A 20,795-nucleotide genomic window follows, 5' to 3' on the forward strand; every position below is an offset into this window, starting at 1 on the left:
AAAAAGAAAAAAAAAAAAGAAAAAAGTACTAATAGCCCTATAGTGAAAACTATTCCTTTTAGAAGAGAATTCTCAACTTTGGCTTTTGACCTGAATCCCTTTTCAGGCATATATTTATACTTCTTTATTTCTGATTTTTAAAGTATAACGTTATTTCCTGAAAAATAAGTAATGCTCTTCCATTATTATCTAATTATCATTAAAGTTGATACAAATCCAGGGAGAGGATGGAAATTCAAAGACTGCAATTCTATCTCTAACTTTTTAATTGTATTATAAATGACACAAAAGAGTAAATGAAGGATTGCATATTCACTTTAACAATGAAATTCTTGCCTTTTAAAATGTGTTTCTGATTCAGTTATTAAAAAATAGCTTCCTTCTTATCTTAGTCTGTTTAAAAAAATAAGGAGCAGGATCTTTATGGAAAGGTTACTGTATGGGGGACTGCTGAATCACGCCTGAACCTCTGATTGATCACCTGAGGCAAGCAGTAAGTCAGCCATGGGAGCACAGGTGAAGGCAATTCTCCTGTGCTGTCGGAAGGGGTGGAGCCTGGTTCCACCTCTCCTAGACCCATTTAAGAGCTGACTGCCAGCAGGAAAGGATCTTTTTTGTAGATCCCCTTTTCTGGAGTTTCATTGCAAGCCCAGGGTACAAGTAAGCATTCTATCTATTCTCTTTTGGTTTAATAACTGCTTAACCTAACTCTCTGGTATAATAATTATAATATCTGTACATTCATTGATTATATAGTTACCTGATCTTTAGTTCAGGATATTGGGAAGAGATTTCAAGTATCTTCTACTGTTCCCTGCTTCTCAAATTTCTCAAATCTTCCAAATCTTCACAGTGCTGAGATGAAATACATCAAAGAGCACATACATCTACCAAACTCTCACGAGCTATGCTATGACAGATCAGAAATTCAAACATTCTGCCAGTACACTTCTGTTCCTCTACTATCACTGTAAGACCTACAGCAGCAAAGCTGCAAGGACTTACTAAAATGATAGAATTTCACTAGTTTATATCTTTAGGTTCTCCAGTGAATTCTTCCCAAATTATAGATAAAAATGAAATTAAAGGGTTCTTTTACTATTAAAATTATAGAAAAATAAGAACTTTAGATCTTTTTATTATTGAAACAAGAAATTGTTTTAACTTTCCTAAAATATCATCAGCAACCTACTTTTTACTAGGAATGAGAATATTCCTGCATTGGTTTCCAGATAATTTTTTTTTAATTGATCACAGCCCACACAGAAATCTCACAGTGCATTTTGTAAGTAGGATTTTGTAAAGATAAGTGGGATAATTAAGGGAATCAAAATGAGGAGAAATAAGAAAGAAGAAGGAAAACACATATGTGCTTAAGAATGAAAGGACTGTCTTCTAGAGTTTAGGTACTTTTTTCATGCACGTGAAATTTGTGATTTTGACATTCAGATTTCATGCATTTAAACCTATCAAAAAAGTACTTAATTACATAAAGGAGATATCCTCATTTCCTGACAATAGTGTGGTAAACGCAGGAATGGTTGGAACATCCATTATTATGAATTAACCACTTGAGATTTTTTGATTTCTTTGAGATTTTGCACCTTTTCAACCTGTTTGTGGTATTGTATTTAATGTGTTTTATGAAATGCCTGATCACTGACTTTAATAACTTACTGAATTTGATGCATGAGTGGGTACATGAAGCATTTTTCTGCTCCCTGACAAGATTACTGATATTTTTAAATTAAAGAACAGACAACAAACAGAATTGCTTACTGCAAATATTTTGTTCATATGTAGGAAAAACAGATCGACCATCACAGGAATATTTGTGAATATCACATAAGAAAAAACTAGTAACAGTTGAACCAAAATACTTGTGGGGAATCTGAAGATCTGCTGACTTTTTGAGCAATCATCCATATCTCCTTCAAAGTCACAGTGTGCATTTCTCTTTACCAAGGGACTTACTTGGTGTAACATAAAATGATATGATAGGATTTTTCAAAGAAATGGGACAATATCATGTCTGCTGAACAGATTTACAGTTACTCTGATAATTGTAATGATAAGGATTATGTGTCTTATGGTTTGGGATATAAATTGCTTTCTGTGAGGGTGAGGAAGTCATTCCCTTCATTTCCTCTGCAAAATTGACTTTGTCAAGGCATATTATGGGGCTTTTTATTGGATAGCTGAAAAAGGGAGTAAAAATTTGCTGCCTTCTGATACACTATCCTAGACAGCTAAACTAATTAAGTATGACAAATTCAAGTTAATGAAATTACAGTAATATTAAACAATGCTGTTCCATGTGTAATATAGTACTGGCGCTTTCACCAATATTATTGCTAGCAGAGTGATATGTTAGGAGAAAGTATGTCTGGCTCATGCAGACTGCATGAACAATGCAAATCTTCAACACTGCAGGCTAACCATGACACTCAAAAGAAAATCTGATAATTGTTACACCAAGCTAGATTTTATCCCAGTATTTCTGTGAGTCTGTGTCATAGCTGCTTTCCATTGCCCTCATGACAATCCTATTTTTCTTCCATTGCTTGTACAAGTGCAAAAAGCACTAAAAATTACTATGAAGATGTTGGGATTTCCAGGCAGCAAATTATCAGATGATGTTGACTGTAAGATTGGCAGGCATCCAAAACATATAACAGGCTAAAGCATGTCCCATAAAGAATGTAAACAATGTTTGTGCATTTTTGGTAAAGCAGGAAGTTACACAAATCAACTTCTGTAAAACAGTTTTTCTACTCCTTAGAACTAGAGAGTGAAAACTGCATTACTAGGAAAGGAAAGAAGAAGTACTAAGATGAGGGCTTTTCTTAATGATTACTCTCTTTTTTCCTGAAACAGAAGAGAAAGGATAAGTATTTTTGAAACCTTGAGTCTGTCTGCCAGAAAGTGAAATTATCCATAGATACACATACAAAGATACAAAATTCTCATCTGGAAAATTCATTCCAAATCAATGACTGGATTTCATCTGAAAAGTAAAAACAAAATGGAGAAACTTTCTCTGTGAACAAAGCACTGCCTAGATACTACTTGTAACATCCTTTTACTGAGCTTCAGAGGCACTGCTGAATGGTTGAGCTGAGGTGCTGAGCTTGTACCTGTAGAGCCAAATACAGCTTTGTTCCATTTGCAGAGTAGAACGGGATTACTGTACAGACATAAGAAACTCTAGCATCAATCTTTTAAAAGAAAAACAGCTTATGACTTTCTGAATACAGCCAGATGGCTATCAGGTACAGCAATTGCACTAAAGCCAAAGATGCATATTTAGAAATAGATCATCAGGTTAAAATTATTCATTGATTTCAATAGGCTTTCAACAGATATTCAACATTTTTCTAATGTCATGGAGTTTGTTATACCTGAACAGCATTTGGAAAAGAATATGCTCTGTTGATTTGTTAGATGCTGACTAAATGCAGACACATCAGTTGAACTATCCATTTTACAGAAAGATAATTGCTAGCAGAATCTGGAATCTTGTTTTTAGATATTTTAATATTCCTTGAATATGACAAATAAGATGAGCTGCTATACTTGAGTTGCTATACTATTTTTTTCATTAGACTCTCAATGACCTCTCTTAAAATTAGTTCACTGGTTGATTTGTATTCCATAGGGTGCTCATTACTGTTAGTGCACAAAATCCCATGAACATAAAAAATTACCCTAAAAATGGCAATTTCAAGCTTTCATTATAAGGTCTTTTTCATAGTCACAGTGTGACTGTGGTTGAAGTTAGTCAAGCAGTAAGTAATTAAGAAAATTTACTGTACTATGACTGCATGCATTTCACCATATATTTAAAAAAAAAAAAAAAAGCCTTGTGAGACCTACATTAGAATTTTCTTAAACACAAGAAGCTTTCTTGTGTTTCTTTTTGCAGTTGGGAGATGCATGGCACATCTACCCATTCTGTACATCACCCAAAAGCCTTACACTGTCAGTCCATTAGCATTTGTGTTGATGCCTTAGAAGTATCAGAATGTTACCGCTAACACTTACAGCTAGTAATTCTGCTTTACAGGAGCCAAATAAAGTTAGTTCAGTGCAGGGCTGTGTAAATTGTTCCTAGAGACTCCAGAGGGTACAATTACAGGAGAACTGCCTTGGTACTGGCTTTATTTTGTAGACCGTTACCTGCCCCTCACTACTCACAGATGTCTGGACTCCTGTAGAGTGCTCCATACAGATACTGCATTCTCTTCATGTACAATAAAGAGAATTAGATAAGGCCACACTTTCATTTCAGTGTTGTGACCAGAAATCAAATAAATCTATGGAATATAATAAATGTTGCATTAACCACTTCTGTAGTCTGTAAAGGCTGCAGACATTCCATAAATATGTTGATTAGTAATTAGCACAAAGCAGATGGGAAATCATGCTGTCTCCCCAGGAAGTTAATGCAAACTAGTTACAGTATTTATACACTGTTGAGACTACCCTGCTAAAAAGTGTTTTAAATAAATAGCAGAACTGGAATTATCTTGACATTTCAGTTAAAAATAGGTAAGACCAAATATTGAATTTGAAATTAGATTCAAGTTTATGCTAAAAAGAGATCAGGACTTCTCTATATCCACAAATGATCATTCTTGTGTTTAAATTCTATTTCCTTCTTACAATGTCTTTTAAAGGCACGTGCTTTAAATCTGTATTTTTATTTGCCGCCTCTTAAAACTACTGAACTTGCTGTTCCTCACTCCACATCCTGAATGCAATTAATGAAAGCTTCATTCTGAAAGTGGCTGGTACTTTCCTACCCAGTATATCTCAGCTTTTCACATACTTATTCAAAAGATTGGGTGATCAGAGCAAAATGAATAGCAGTTAATTCAAAAGGCCAAGGAATTTGGGCTGCTGATGTCATTTTGAGATGATCTTACAAAAATAGATTAGCAACTTCCTTCTTTTTTTTGCCAAGAGGATTCTATCTCCCATATCAATCCTCAGTATAAGCATGCCAGTAATGTACATGGAGAAATATGGCCATATTAATCTAGGCCAGCATTTTGAGGTTGAGCTGTGACCTTTGCTGGGAAAAGAATAAACAGCAAAGATGCTTTTTATGTAGGTATAAATTAAAAAGGTAGTTTTGAAACTGAGTCTGAGACCTATGATTATTTTACTGTCAAGACTGTGAGAAATATCCCAAAATGTGAAAAATTAGAAGAGGGAATTAAGTAATAAGTTTAATTTTTGAAGCATGTGTCTGGATTTATAATGCATTGTTTTTAGAATTAAAGGCTTTCTCAAATGTTATCCTTAACTGGAATAAAACAGTGAGTAAATAGGAAAGTTGGTTTGATATAAGCAGCTTTTTGAAAATTAATTGTGATCCAGAGACTAGAAATCCTTACTACGTCAGTACAAATGTCTTTTGTGTCTTTAAAAGAAATACAGATCTCCATCCTCCAACCAGAATAAACTAGAACACAAGTTTATAAACTGCATGTTATTATACATGATTATTTCTATCTAACAGATTACTTCAAAGAGAATGATCAGAGTGATCCTGAACCCACAGGGGACACCTCCAGATATTATCAATCTATTAAGAAACACTTTGAGGAGAAAAAAAGTGGCTCATCATCATTTGTGTCCTCCATTGAAGATGAGCAAAAACCCCTGTTCTCTGGGGTAGCTGATTACCCATCTGTAACAGAGAAAACTACAGAGCTGGACTTTGAAGAAATGATTCATGCAACAGAAGAAATTCTTACTGACAAAAGAAGTGACTCTTGCAAAGGTAATATAACTGGTACTATTTTTTAAAGTTTGATAGGACATCTTTTTTGGTTTAATTATCAAAAATCATTTTTTTAAAGAACTATGAGTTATTTACATAATTGTACTTCTTTGTTTTCTGAAGAATAAACAAGAACATCTATTTTAGATCAAAAATTAATATTTCAGAAGAGAACTGCTATAGTTTGATACGATGACAGTGGAACCAGATTACAGAACCTCGCAAAGGCTGTTCCAGGTTTTGTTAACAAATAATCTCCTAACTGAACTGCCTTAGAACTGTCATGTAAACAAAATCTTCAAAATTGTCAACCAGTACTTGACTTCACTGAGTGCCCAAGGATGAAAAGTACCTTCAAATCAAGAGAATATGCCAAGGTTGGGTGACAGTACAAAATCCTACTTAAAAAGAGTTAAATATAGGAGTTGTTCAGATAATTAGTTCCATTCTCTGCACTGATGATGTACAACCAAAATTCAGTGAAAGTAGCTGATAATAGCTTGAAAAAATGCTATCTCATTTTGTTGTATATATCAACATAGGGTTTAATCACAATCACATTTAAAATTGCATTGAATATGCTAAAATTTTCATTTTCTCATTGATGTGAAGGGAAAATAATGAGAAGCCATAGATTAATATATTCAGTCTTGCTGAAAGTTTGTTTTTAATTGTTTCAGTTTGAAGGGAAGAATTACATAAAGTTTAATACTGTCTTCCCTAGAGTTTTTTGAGTCATTTTAATCATTTACTCATTGTTCAAGAAACTTCGAATTTTAGGCTATAATTTTAAATTATCCTGATTATTAATCAGGCCAAACAATATATATTTTTTTCATTTTGAACATATGAATGTATGAAGTCTGGTCTCTTCAAGATAGGATCATATCAGTATGAACACACAAACTTCTTGCATATGTAATACAATCTGTAAGCTTACCTTTCCACTACTGATAGCCAAAAACATGTCCTGGAAGCTATAGCAACATTTTCCAAGGCAACCTACTGCAGATTTTATTTGAGTTAAATTTAGCATGTATAAAGGTTACATATTTTGATTAAGATTACCTTCTTTTTTTCAGTCTGTTAACTAGCACTTCTGATAATGCGTGTGAAAGCTCAAATTCAATATGATCAGCTTTATGCTTTAAACTGCTATTCTACTATTAATTAGAGGTTGTTTATTTATAACTTGGAAGTAAGTACAGTACCAATCCCACAAGAGAAAAGTCAAGAGTCTTGCTTACAGTGTATGAACTTATTTTATAACTTGAGTGCCAATTAATTTCCTTTGTCAGAAATTAAATGTTTATTTTAATAGGCTACAAATACATATTCTGGGGAAATTACAAATGGTTTTTGTCCCAGAATAACGCACAGCATTGGAAACTATGGGATTTTACTGAATGATTTATTAAGTAAAATAGCCAGCAACTTGGTTTTACAGATCACTAAAAAGCAATGAAATAAGACCAATATTTTTAGTTTCTATTCCACTGGATTTACAACATCAGTTATAGCTGCGGCCATAGATGAAAATTTTACCCTCGAATTTTGTCTTAAGATTGCTCCCTTCGCTTTGCTGAGAGCTTTCCAGATTTCTTGGACACGGCATGTGACATGTGCACCTACTAAATCCAAATTGCATGCTTCTCTGACACAGTTTTCTTCTCCTTCTGTTGGCTTAAGTGTACTGGGAACCTGAATATGTATCTGTGTAGCCAAGACAAAATCTCTTTTCCCTTCCTTCTGTTCAGTGCATAAAATCAGTTATAGGTCATATCACATGAAATCCAAATACTCTACAGCTCCAGGAAACTTTCTACCACCTGCTAACCAAACAGCACATAATATAATAAGCAGCTACTTCTGACTAAAAAGAGGAGAAAGTCTTCCTCTGCTCTGAGGCATGTAATGAGAGCTCCCCTTCCTGGCTATGTCTACTTGAAATATAGAGCTGAAAAGCAGATTTCTTTTCTTTTTGTTTGTTTGTTTTGTTTTGTTTCTTTCTGTTTGTTGTTGTTTTCTTCATAGACCAATGCTGCTTAAAGATGTGATTGAAAAGGATTAGCTAATAGCATTTGGACAAGCCTCTCATATGTCACTCACACGCTGTTTTTTCCTCTTTTCTTTGAAATATGGCTCTGCTTGCTATTGTTTGCTTAGAAAAATTTCCCAAGTGTAAAGTGAACATAACCTAAGTAGAGTTATCAGCATGCAGTGCCAAAAGAAGTGTTAGGAGAACCCTGGAAAAAAAACATTCAGGAACTACTGAAGGATTGTGGGATTCACATCCAACAACTCCTATGACCAAGGCTGACACCTGATAATTGGTCAAGGATTTTCTCCAGCTGTACAGTGAAGCAGCTGTCTGAGCACAGTAAGAACATTTAATGTATTCTGTGACTTTACATAGTTAAATAATTACAAATGTTACTCTAATGGGAGATGTACTGAACAGGTGTTAAGTTTCAATAGCCCTTTTTTTTTCCAGAACAGAGGAGAATCTGAGCAGTACAAAGCAATTTTTGATTGCGTTTGACAAAAGATTGATTCAAAATAACAAAGGCTGAGAATCATAGAATCATAGAGTGGCCTGGGTTGAAAAGGACCATAAAGGTCATCTAGTTTCAAACCCTCTGCTGTGTGCAGGGTTGCCAACCACCAGACCAGGCTGCCCAGAGCCACATCCCGCCTGGCCTTGAATGCCCCCAGGGATGGGGCATCCACAACCTCCTTGGGCAACCTGTTCCAGTGTGTCACCACCCTCTGTGTGGAAAAACTTCCTCCTAATATCTAACCTAAACCTCCCTTGTCTCAGTTTAAAACCATTCCCCCTTGTCCTATCACTATCCACCTTCGTAAATAGCCGTTCCCCTTCCTGTTTATATGTTCCCTTCAAGTACTGGAAGGCCACAAAGAGGTCTCTCCAGAGCCTTCTCTTCTCCAAGCTAAACAAACCCAGTTCCCTCAACCTTTCCTCACAGGACAGGTGCTCCAGCCCTAATAAGAATGATGTGTAAATATGTAGAAAAAGCACTGCTCATCATAAACATGTCACCTGTAGGCTCTGCAAAGCTCACAGCAAGATCTTTGTATCAGATAAGGGTGTAATATATATCGCATGATAAATAATTTGTAACTTTTCACCAGTTTGGTGAAAAGGGAAAAACTGCCTGAAAGAAAGACCATAAACTAATGTAAAAATGCATAGAGGTATAAATTAAACAAATTGAAAGAAGATGAAAAAATAGCTCAAACAGCAAAAAGGAAAGGAGTGCACTACCGTTACTTGTGAAGTCAGTTGCAGCTGACTTCTTTGACCAAGAAGTATTAGGGACAAAATGGATGGGATTTGTGCAAGCGGCTACAGGCTGGAGCCTGGAATAGTCACAATCATTTTCTACAAAGGACTGAATATAAATATAAAGGACTGTACAAGGACTAGGTTTTTATTTATGTATTTATAAAATATACAGGTTTACAAGGGGAACTAAAATGAGCAATCTAGCTGAAACTATAGTAAATCCTAATTATGTATTTGAGGATTTTTACCTGGAAGTAAATTTGCTGTCTGTACCATAATCCAAAATGTTACCCATAACTCAAACAGAAACATGTGTATATATATTTACCATGAAGCTTAACTTAGTATTTAAGTGATCTCTGACTGACCTGGTGATGCAAAATATTTCCTTCTGTTACAAGTCATAGAATATTAAACAAAATAAACTGGCACCCTTCACACCATAGTACAGCACCAGTGTCTAAAACACGCTTCACATACCAATATAAGGGTTGGGTTGGAGGCTCATGATGCTGAAACTACATCAGTGCAAATCTTTTTCCCTTTGAAAGTAATAACCAATTTAGCTTTGGTTATTTGGTTTGGTTTGGAGACATTCCAGCACACTGTAATGCATGTCAAATGCTGTAAATGCAATGTAGCAAGTTCTCCTTTTACACCAAAAAGCTAAAAAGTAAATACATTTCAATACAACACTCTAGGGCAAGAAAAGAGGTTTTTAGCTAGACACAAAGACAATCAAGTACATAATTTCATACGCTTAGTTTAGAGCAAATATGTCTAATTGAGAAGCTTGAGAAAACTGTTAAAAAATAAGAAAACTAAAAAAAATAGAAGTCATTACTTGGCAGAACTCTGATGATATTGACTATATAAAGCTACTTTGTATATGTTCAGCTTAAAATATTAGCATGTTGCTATCCTTATGTTAAAATTTTATAATTTTTGGATGTCTCCCCTGTTATTTTTCCTTAAACATTGGTAAGGAATAAATACAGGTCACGCAAATTTCCACCATATCAAGCTGTCTTCTGAGGTTTGGAGAAACACTTGTAAATGGGATGTTTGAGTTGTGCCAATCCTCTTTAACAGCATGTGTGTAAATCTATACTTTTTGTATATTTTGTTTATTTTTCCTTAGATATCACTGATAAAAGAAACTGGGAGGAACAGAACATGAGGGAATACCAAGACTCTCCAAGTCACTCAGCATTACCCCATGTTACATGGGGTATCTGTGATACTGAAAGTGACTACATATATGGAGAAGTAGAGAATCGATTAGATTTACTTCAAGAACAACTCAACAGGTAAAAATAGAGATATTATAAATATATGTATTTGTGAAAGGGTCTACAATTCAATAGATATCAATGATTCTACAGTAGGAATGAACTTGCACAGGAGATCTCCAAAGGTATTTGTATCTTCAGAAGCTACAAAAAAACTGTGTTGCACATATGAATTCATAGCAGCCTGAGTATCACCTAAATACAGCCTTCCAGATTCTTGGGGGAAAAAATAAAAAATAAAAAAACTATTCTGGGAATGCTGAGTACAAAATTTACAAATAACTGTCAGAGTAATTATATCACTTACTTCTAGGTACCCATGTTAATGACTATAAATTGCCTTGTAGAAGAGCCTTTCTCATTATTTTTGAATGAGAAAATAACATTGTTACCGGTAAACTAAGATTTAAATTGTTATGCATTTTATTAAACCATTTTTTTCTTTAACTCTTTTCATGTTTATAAAGCCTTTCATGATTTCAAGATTTTGATCTTTTCTGGATCTTCTATGAATGCTGTTATAGGCAATATTCTATCTTGCTTATGTCACATGTGTCTTGCTGGACTAAAAAGCAGGATCACTTTTTCCTGTCTTTTTCCATGCCAAGTCAGAGACTTGGCATATTAACCAAATTGTTAAAAGGATATAAAGGGCTGGAAAGCCACTGTACTAGGACTCTGGGCCTAGTGTTATCTGTACTTCTCCTCTTTAAGATCCTGTTCAGGGAGGCTCTGGGCCAAGCACTTAAGGTTCTCTTGTTTGTTTTTGCTTGTGTGGCATGAGGGGACCTGTTTAAATTGTGGAGAAAGGAGGGAGAATTTATATATACAATAAGACGAATAAACACAATCACTTGAACTTTGTGATTAGAAGTACAGGGGAAACCTTACAAAGTGCTGACAAAGTAAGAAGGAAGACATTTTATAGTTAATTCAAAGAAAGAGACAAGTGCTGATGCAAGTCCACCAATGCTAAATCCTTTATATACTCTGAGATATTGAATGTCAAGTTTAGCAGACAGAAGTTCTGTGGATGGTGGCATGCTGCTGCAGTTTTTTTCCCCTGTGGCACAAGCATCATGCTTTTGTGAGATCAGTATATTTTCAAGTAGCAAACAACCCAAGGGAGATGAACAAGAGGGCAAGTAGAGCATGACTGACTAGCCTCTTGTTTTGTGCCTTTCATTACAAAAGCTGATGCCACAGAACTAGCTCCTCCCAGTAAATGAAGAAACAGCATCCTAAAAATAGTTTGGGCATACCTTTCAGATTAATTTCATGTATGCTTTTATAATCAAGTGACACAGGTGATGGACAACACCAGAATGAAAAGAAGAAAGGTACCAAGTAGTAAAGATCCTGGTGAAAGCAAAAATCTGTCTTCACAGGATTGTTTCTGCTTCTGTAGGGAGCCCAGGTAGTAACATTCACAACATTAAAGGCTGCTGACAAAGATCTGTTTGCTCTTGTCAGAAGATGAGTGCAGTACAGAAGGCTACGTATCCAAACTACAGTCTGTTGTAGCATGCTTGTATCCTTCCAGGAGCTGAGGAGGCATTATGGGCATTACCTATTGCTGAGCTTGTCAATCATATTGGTAAGACCATTTGAAAATCATTTTAGTTCTGCAAAATTGTAAGAAAGAATGACATAAGCAGATAAAATATTTCAGAAGTCATATAAAACTTATGAAAAGGAAAATAAATAGAAAAGAGCTACTGAGTTTGAACATCAGAAATGCTGAAATTACTTACGTGGACTGAATAAACTTCCACAGTAAAGAAATCTGGTCAGATCTATTTTTTGTTTCTAAACTAATGATCTTGAAAGAATCTTTCATTTCTAACTGTGGAAGGACACTAGTGTGGTTTTCTGCTTATTTCAGTGCATTCAATTAGCATGGAGAATGTGAGAATTAATTGCCAGATACATAAAAAATAGTGTCCCATTCTCAGCAAATCAATTTAGTTTTGATTGTGGAGTTATTCCTGTTAACTTCAACAGAAGATCTGGTTCCCTCTATTATTTTCTGTTCCAAGTATAAGAGACAATAATGAACTCATTCTTTATGTTGCAAAAAGATCAGAAGCAAGCTGGCAAGTATGATCCATAAAGGAAAAGGAGAGCTAGCACACTTTGGAAAGGCTCAGTACTCCCTCTTCTGTTCTTTCCTACTTAAGGCATGCTAATGTCACAACAAGAGCTTGCTTTATTAATAAGCTACAAGTTCCTCCTGAATACATCTGTAATCAGTATGTTAAAATACACCCAGTCCTGACCACGTGGTCACCAATTTTATTACTTCTCTAGGCTTGAATCCCAGATGACTGCTGATATCCAAACCATACTGCAGCTTCTGCAGAGGCAATCAACACTCATTCCACCTGCCTATAGCATGGTGACTGCAGGTGCAGAGTATCAACAGCCAGCAATCCGGTTTACACAAAAGCTTCATCCTGTAGCATCAATTAAAACAGACAGAAGTTTCAGTCCTTCATCTCAGGTTTGTATATGTCCAATAAGATTAAAAGAGCCTTGCTAATCTTGTTAGTTTATTGGGGGGAGGAGGAAAGGGGAAATCACAAATCACAACAATCTAGGTTCTTGTTCATTAGTTAAAGAATATGAAATGAGTATTTTGATCTAGCATCTCTGCATTGGACTATTGACGCTGTAATTTCAGAAACCATATTTTCTGTGAGAGTTTTAGAGATTTATACAATGATCATATAATCAGATCAATTAATGATCACGCACATCACCAAAATTAGCAGAAACAGTAAGTATTAGACACAAGTGCAAGCCATCAGAAGCATGAGACCTGCCTGCTTGGGTGCATCTGCCGTAGGTCCTGCTCTTGAAGTCCTCAGAAACACCATAACTGAGCAGGATGGTCATACATATATGGAGATAAGAGGGGACAAAAACCATGTTTAGTCCCTTGCTACTGACAGAAATTTGCACATACAGAGCTGCCACATACCTACATTTTCCAATACACGTTTTCCACTCCAATTCTGTTCAGGCAGTATTTCATTTTCCAAATTTGTTTGGAATTTCCTGAACTTAACTGTTTGGACAGAGATGTGGCAAGTTATTTCCTGACAAGCTGCAGCAAACAATCAGTAAATAGTGTTCTTAGATGTATCAAATTCCTCACGCATATGCTGAAACACATACAGGCACAATAAGTTCAACACATCCAGAAAGCATCAGTTTGCATGCATAAAGACTGTCAGGACAGGACATATGCAGCAGTTTTCAGAAGTGTTTGCCTACCGTGCAAACTTCTGCCCAAAACATATACATACCTCTGCCAGAACAGAAATACAGCAACTTTGCAATAAAACATCAGCAGGCACACTGCACACTTTGCATGGATTCAGAGTATAAAAGTGAAGAACTGAGTGCTGAGACTGGAATCAAAATGGTTTTAATGTTTGGGCTGAAGCAATTCCAGAAGTATGTTCTAAAACCACAAATTCAAGAATACTGAAATCCATGCTCTTAGATTGGGTCTCAAGAATATTCAGACCTTGAGAAACAACAATATATGAGTATCTTGATGTCATATGAACAGGTCTGGGGGGGGAGGGGGAGAACAAGACTCCTACACTTCTACAGTTAACCAACAGAACTGCATTCAATTACATTAAATGAAGTGCTGTTAACACATAAAAATACTTCAGCTCACTGCTTAACTGTCAAATATGGTTTTCCAGTAACAGTTTGAACGTGTTAATTTTGAGGAGAAACAAGAACCTAGAAGAGACTGATAAAATTATTGCCATCTTGTTTCTTCTCCTTTCCAGTGTCCTGAATTTCTAGACCTTGAAAAATCAAAACTTAAATCCAAAGAATCTCTCTCAAGTGGAGTGCATCTTAACACAGCCTCAGAAGACAACCTGGCTTCCTTTTTAGATCAAGAACGTGACCACTCTGCAGAGTGTCCCCCACAGCATCCTAAACCTTATCTCCCATCAATTAGGCACCCTTCCTTGCCAGAATGTTCAGTAAGCACTGTAGGAATCTTGAGTCTTCATAGGCATGTTTCTGATCCTGGTCTTCCTGGGAAATAATACTTTTATACTATAATTTCACATAAAAAAATGTAAGTGCTTTTAATGGCTGTTTTTCCTTTTTTGTATTTAAATCCTCTATACTTGACTCAGGGGCTACAAGGAATATATATGCAAAAGTACTGTATATTTTCCTAAATCTGAAGCTTGTAAGCTAAAGTTGAGCAGTTCTGATGTAAATATATATGTACACACACACACACACTAACTGTATGTTCCAAATGTAAAACTGCCAGCATTCTCAAGGCACCTTATATTTTTATTTTTTATTAAATAACATGCATGTTCTGAGATTACAGTTTACATTGCATGGAGACAACAGACAACCATTTACTGCTGTCACAAAAACAGTATTTTATTGCGGATATGTCTTCAGAACAAATAGGAAACCAATAACAATAATTTACATAGGAAAAGTACTCATACCTGACCAAGCTAAACTCCAAGTAAAAACTTCTAGCTCACTTCTGAAAATTTGGGTTGACTTTCTTGTAGTGAGCTTTTCACAGTAAATGGTATCATTACAATTTATTCTGCATCTAGAAGAAGAATGAGGTAACCAAGTCTTCTGGGTTCGAAACAATTAGGACTTAGAAAGCAGCCTCCTTCCAAAGCATCTGAAACAGGGCAGGACTTTAACAGTGAGAAAAACTGCCACATGCTGGAAAGTATCACCACAGATTGCATCCACAAAACTACATTAATTGAACAGTTTGTTTCCAGTACTACTTCATTTTATTTTATTCACATCATAGAAGTTAACTGTCATGAGCAGGCAGGTACTCTTCATCTGTCACTCAAACATAATCAAATGCAATAAATCTAATTTCTATATAATACAGAAGACTGTGTTCCTTTTGTTCAATGCAAGTTATGAACAACCTGTAAAATTAAAAATACGTTACAAACTTTTGTTTTACAGTTATTACGGTGGTTGTTTGCAGTTCTCTCTTTTTAATGACTGGTCCATCTATAGTGTTCCCAGATAGAGTACATACGTATGTGGACACACATACCACACACATTCCCATAGGTGTGCATGTGTGTAAATGATATATGTACATATGTGTGTATGTATGTGTGTGTATGTTTATATACACACATACATGCAAGTGTGTGTATATACCTACACTTACATGTAGGAGTATGGAGTTATATATATATATATATATATATGTATATATGTAAGATCACTTTGAGAACAATTGTAAACTTTCTTATTACAAAAGAAGTAAGCTTAGCTTGTGTCCAAAGCTGACTACATTAGAATAAAATGATTTAAGGTCCATAGGCTTTAAATACAGTATGTACTGTATGTGCATAATGCTTTGTGAATACTTAGATTTAATTTTATTAAAATATTATTCTGCTTCAAATGTTGTGTTTATTTTAGAAGGAAATGACCTTTTTATTACTGTTTTAAAATATTTTAAAATGTTCACATGATTTTCTAATCTGAAAGCTTTAATGTGAAATCTCTCTAGGAAGAGAACTGATTACAGAAACGTGTGTAACCCAGTTAGTTTCAGTGAGCACTGAAATTTTAACTAAAAATCCCTTTGCTCTAAACCAGTGTGTAGAGTCATGCAGTAGAGGTTAACCTTCAGATTAACAGATATATACATTATGAGTTGACTCAGATTAATACATAACGCTTTTAGTCATACACAGCAAGTAGATAAACACAAGGAGGCTGAATCTTCTCTCGTTTAAAATTTGTGGGAGTGTTGAATTACTGAGCAAGTCTCTGCTTCATCTCTGTATGTAAAGATATAAAAATGAATTAACTCAGTACCTTTGTAAATTAGGAAAATGCAGCCTCTTTCATATACAACCAAGTTTTCTTCTGCCTCATGATACTGCTGATTGTTGAAAGGTTCAGATCATACAACACTCTGCTCTTACCTCTACCACAGCGATTAGAGTTCTTACTGCATAGTGCCTTGTAGGAGTGGATCCCAGGTGACAGCATCATTGAGCCAGTTGGAATGTTTGCCTCCAAATACTCCACTGAAACAGCACTGCTGAATAACAAAGTGAAATAGCTTCTGGGTTTTGTTGTTTTTAATCCTCAGTGGCAAGCATTAACAAACTGTGCTCTAAGTTTAGTACCTACTACTAGTATCTGCTACAAAGAAGAAATCAGCATTTTCTAAAAAATTATTTGTCGCTATACTACATTTAAAAGAGACTAGTAAAAACTAGAAATAAAATTAACGAAAAGAAGTATAATATATGAGCACTAATTTACAAAACATGTTTTACTCAGTTTCATGACCTTGAATTTAATATTTATGCCAAGAGACCAAGTAAAACAGTAGAGTAGAGAGTTGAGGAAGAGAAAAAGCAACAACTGTCACAATTGTTTCAAGTGAAGGAAAAGCTCCATCCTTTACTCCTTGCGTTGGCCTCCAAAGCTTTGTTCCTTCACTTCTCTTGGTCTGTGTTTTTCAAAAAAAACAATCTGAACTGGGATCAACTGAGGGAGATTTTGCATAGTTACAGAAATTCTAAACTCCCTAACATACCTGTTACTGAGTAAAGAAACAAAACATGAAAGATGACAACTTCATTGGCTGTCCCTAGCTGTCCAATCCCTGCCAAAGATCTGCCTTCTCAGATATCTTCTTTTCTTGTTTAAGTACAGTGAAATATACAATGACCTATTGCTTCGAGCTTCTTTTCTTCTACAAACAGACACAAACCATTGTTTTTGGAAAGTAAACATCAAAAATTATCTTATTTTGTTTGTTATTTTTTTTCTGGAGTGCAGTTTATTTCTGACTCAGTAGAAACAGTTCTGAGTTATCCAAATAAAGAAATAATACAGGAGTTGCATACTCATACATCAATACACAGCTGTAACATATCCATAAATGCTTTCAGAACTTTAGGAGATGTGTATTTGGTCTTGCTTGAACCCAAGAAGTCTCATCTTGACTGTTTACATTTAAAACTTGTGAGTAAAAATACCCATAAATTATAACATGTATGTACAGAGAAGTATCCAGGAAATTCAAGAATAGCTAATGTAACTGAAATATCAAAGAAATCAGGACAATCACTCCAGCTATGAGAGTTACCATGCAGGCTATACATACCCACTCTCATGCTGGCCTTGAATGGGATGGGATGGGATGGAAAAGGGATGGGGCATGCACACTTATTCCTCTGGGCAGCCTGTGCCAGTGCCACTGCCTCACCATCCTAAGTGAATTAAAATGTGTTTGATAAGGAAGACCTGTATGCCAAGTGCTAAGTATTCTGACTACTGGTTTGCTTTTTTTTAAAAAAAAAAAAGTAAAACTTATTTTGTGACACTTTATTCAAACTTGCATCATTACATGCAGCTGCTCCAAATGGTTGCAGTCGTGTTCAATAAAGTCTCTTGAGTTGTTTTTCCTCCTCTTTTTTTTTTTTCATACAACAAAAGAAAACGTAAACTCCATTTGTTTATTTATCTCTTACGTCATTATCACTAATGAAAAACCCACTAAAGTATAGGTGGATGCTCTTGTTTGAACTGTAGTATCTAGCAGCCATCTTCAAATAACAAAGAATCTGGTCTCACTTTCTAAATTCATATCAAATGTTTAATGAAAATATTAATTGTAAACTGTAAAGTTGCTTCAAATCTGTAAACAACTTGGTATGCAGACACTGATGTAAATAACTTTTAAGTACCATCTTACATACTTGGAATTAAAAAAAAGCAAGCAGAAAGTCCTTTACATGTGACTACTCTGAACCTAGCATTCCCTTAAGCTTAACTAGGAATGATAACTTACTCATGTCATGCAGCAATCAATACACATACATACTACACTTACTCTATACATCAATTTCTTTTCTAGGCTGGAAAAAAATGACTGTAATAGAAGTTAACGAGCAAATAGTTTAATGGGAGAAAAATAAACAAGATCCAAGCATAGATCATGTATGCAGATCATCACAATGTTCAGTTTTATCAGTGATAGTAAAGGAGCATGTCCTCAATCTTGTAACTGCATGAAAGCATCCCTATGGCAAGCTTACATTTTCTCTTTGTATATCTATGTATGAGTAGTTGATAGAACTGCATTATTAACGAAGAAACATTTTTCTTCATCTAGCTACTTGTATTTTTTTAATGCTCACTTGGGAAGTTCTTTGATTATTAATGAATACAGAACATAGCTCTTCTCTTTGGAATGGAAATTAGATGGGCCAAATTAAAGTCTCCATCTAAAGGACGGATTTGCCCCGTTCATGCATTATTTACATTTTCTATGTAAACTGAATCTTTACAACATTGTAAAGTTGAAGATAGAAAAAAACTTGAAAATTTAATCTATATAAATACTTCACCATTAAGAGCTGAGGCAAATCCTGTTTGTATAACAGGATTTTGTATAATATAGTTAATATAAGTTTTATTCTGCTTTCAAAAAAGATCTCCTGGAAAACTGTTAATTGCATATATATTCATTATTTCATACCACCATAAAAATTTATTTGCAACAAGTCTGAATCTGCACAAATAAATGTATTACATTTATTTCAGTCATGAGCAACAGGATGTGAGTATTTCATTTGTGATGGCACTGAATTCAGTCACCCCAATACAAGCACCACTAACAGGGATCCAAAAGGCCAGACAAGTCTCAGCGTTGAAAATACCAAGCAAAAATTTCTGGAATTACATTTAACATAACAATATGAGAATAAACAGAAAAGTAAGAGATTGCACAGGATACTGCTCACTGGCCTGAAGCACACAATACAGAGACACAAGATTAGATTGTTTCAGAAATTCCTATGCACAATAATTTCCACACGGCATATTAGGCACCATCTTCAAGGAATACTGGAAGGTATGTTCATGTATAGTCCCTCTAACTTCAAAATTCAAAATCTAACTTCCATTTATAAAATATGGATAAGGAAGCTGACAATTGCTATCCATTTGAGGTCACATTTTTACAAATGATTTTGATTGAAATTGATCCTGGTGAAATGCCTCTCCTTAAGCCAGACAATTCTGTTCATTCTGTCATTTTCTTTCAGAGAATTTTCAATAAATCATGGAGTGGGTTTACCATGTAAGGCCTATTTAGACTGTGATTTTAGTGATCCAGATAGTCATTGAAAGCTTTTGATGTTAAGCTGAACTCTTAAAAAGAAAAAAAATTAAGAAATCCAGATTTCCCTATGGAAAAGCCTTAGATGGGATTAAAGATTAAAGACTCCAACAATTCCAGCTGTGTACAAATAGTATTATCTGAGCTTGCCTCATAACGATAAGTAAATAATTGCAATTCTAGCAAGGTAACTTCAAAGTATCATAAAAATTGTTAAGAAATCTAAATACACAAGACAGCTGCTTAAAGATGTAATATTAACCAACATTTACAAAGGAGGCAAGCACAAAGGTCTGGTTTGTTTAAGCAATCTGGAAGATACAAAACACCAGCGTTATGAAAACTAAGCAACGAGCCCCATAGTGACCGCATTTAGACTGAGTCGCTAAACAAAGTTTATTTATCTCTTGTGCTGCAGCCACACCACGATCCTTCCTTCTGCTCAAGGACATGTAATACAAACATCATCCAAATCTTATACAGCTGTGTTTGTGGTATAATCGTTACTGTAAGGACTCTACTACTTTATAAAGGCCAGTACAACTTTTCAGATGTATAGTGCATAGGCTGCTCTGAAAGTAATGCCTTCTATTTATTTCCACAAAGACTACAACAAAGAGCACAATAACACTATTTGATAGAGCAAATTCTCCACCACAAAACACTATGTTTCAGCATAGTCATTTCCATTAGCTCTGCATTTTCACCAACATACACCCCTGACACTGAGGGCTGCAATAATAACATAGGAGGCATTACTTTCGAAGCAGCCCTGTACATCTTGTCCTTCCTAGAACATTCTTTTCACACAAGTTCGCTGTTCATGACCACTGCAAGCTCCTGTCTGGCACAACAACCTACAGAAACGGTGTAACTTGTTTTACACAAAGGCAACAACCACCTCCAAACTGTACTTCGTGATCTATGAGGGATGCAGCCCGCAACATCAGCTTCACAATGCTACGTAAGGATCCCGGAGGGAAGCTCAGCCGCGGGCCCCTTTGTACACATAGCCCCCGCTCTGCTCTCCCCTCAGAGCACAAGCAGCTGCGGCAAGAGCGGCAAAATGGAGGCTGTGCCGTTACCATACCAACGCGGCGGCGCCCGCGCCGCTGCCATCGACCAGAACTGCCGTTGGGCGCGTGCACGGAGTTGCCCAGGGGGACACTGAGAGGGGGCTGCGTGGCCTCTTGGCTGAAGTAACGG

General features: G+C 35.6%; 1 protein-coding gene across 1 annotated transcript; it reads left to right on the top strand.

Annotated features, from left to right (window-relative positions):
- Positions 1-598: 598 nt before the first annotated feature.
- LOC104911771 (potassium voltage-gated channel subfamily H member 7-like) lies at positions 599-15,781 on the top strand. The gene is made up of 5 exons (XM_019617143.2): positions 599-660; positions 5,528-5,791; positions 10,240-10,408; positions 12,701-12,893; positions 14,203-15,781. Exons 2-5 carry the CDS (start codon positions 5,737-5,739, stop codon positions 14,467-14,469), a joined length of 684 nt encoding a protein of 227 aa, XP_019472688.1. The 5' UTR covers positions 599-660; positions 5,528-5,736; the 3' UTR covers positions 14,470-15,781.
- Positions 15,782-20,795: the final 5,014 nt, after the last annotated feature.

Source organism: Meleagris gallopavo, chromosome 7 (genome assembly GCF_000146605.3).
Source record: "Meleagris gallopavo isolate NT-WF06-2002-E0010 breed Aviagen turkey brand Nicholas breeding stock chromosome 7, Turkey_5.1, whole genome shotgun sequence".
NCBI lineage: Eukaryota > Metazoa > Chordata > Aves > Galliformes > Phasianidae > Meleagris > Meleagris gallopavo.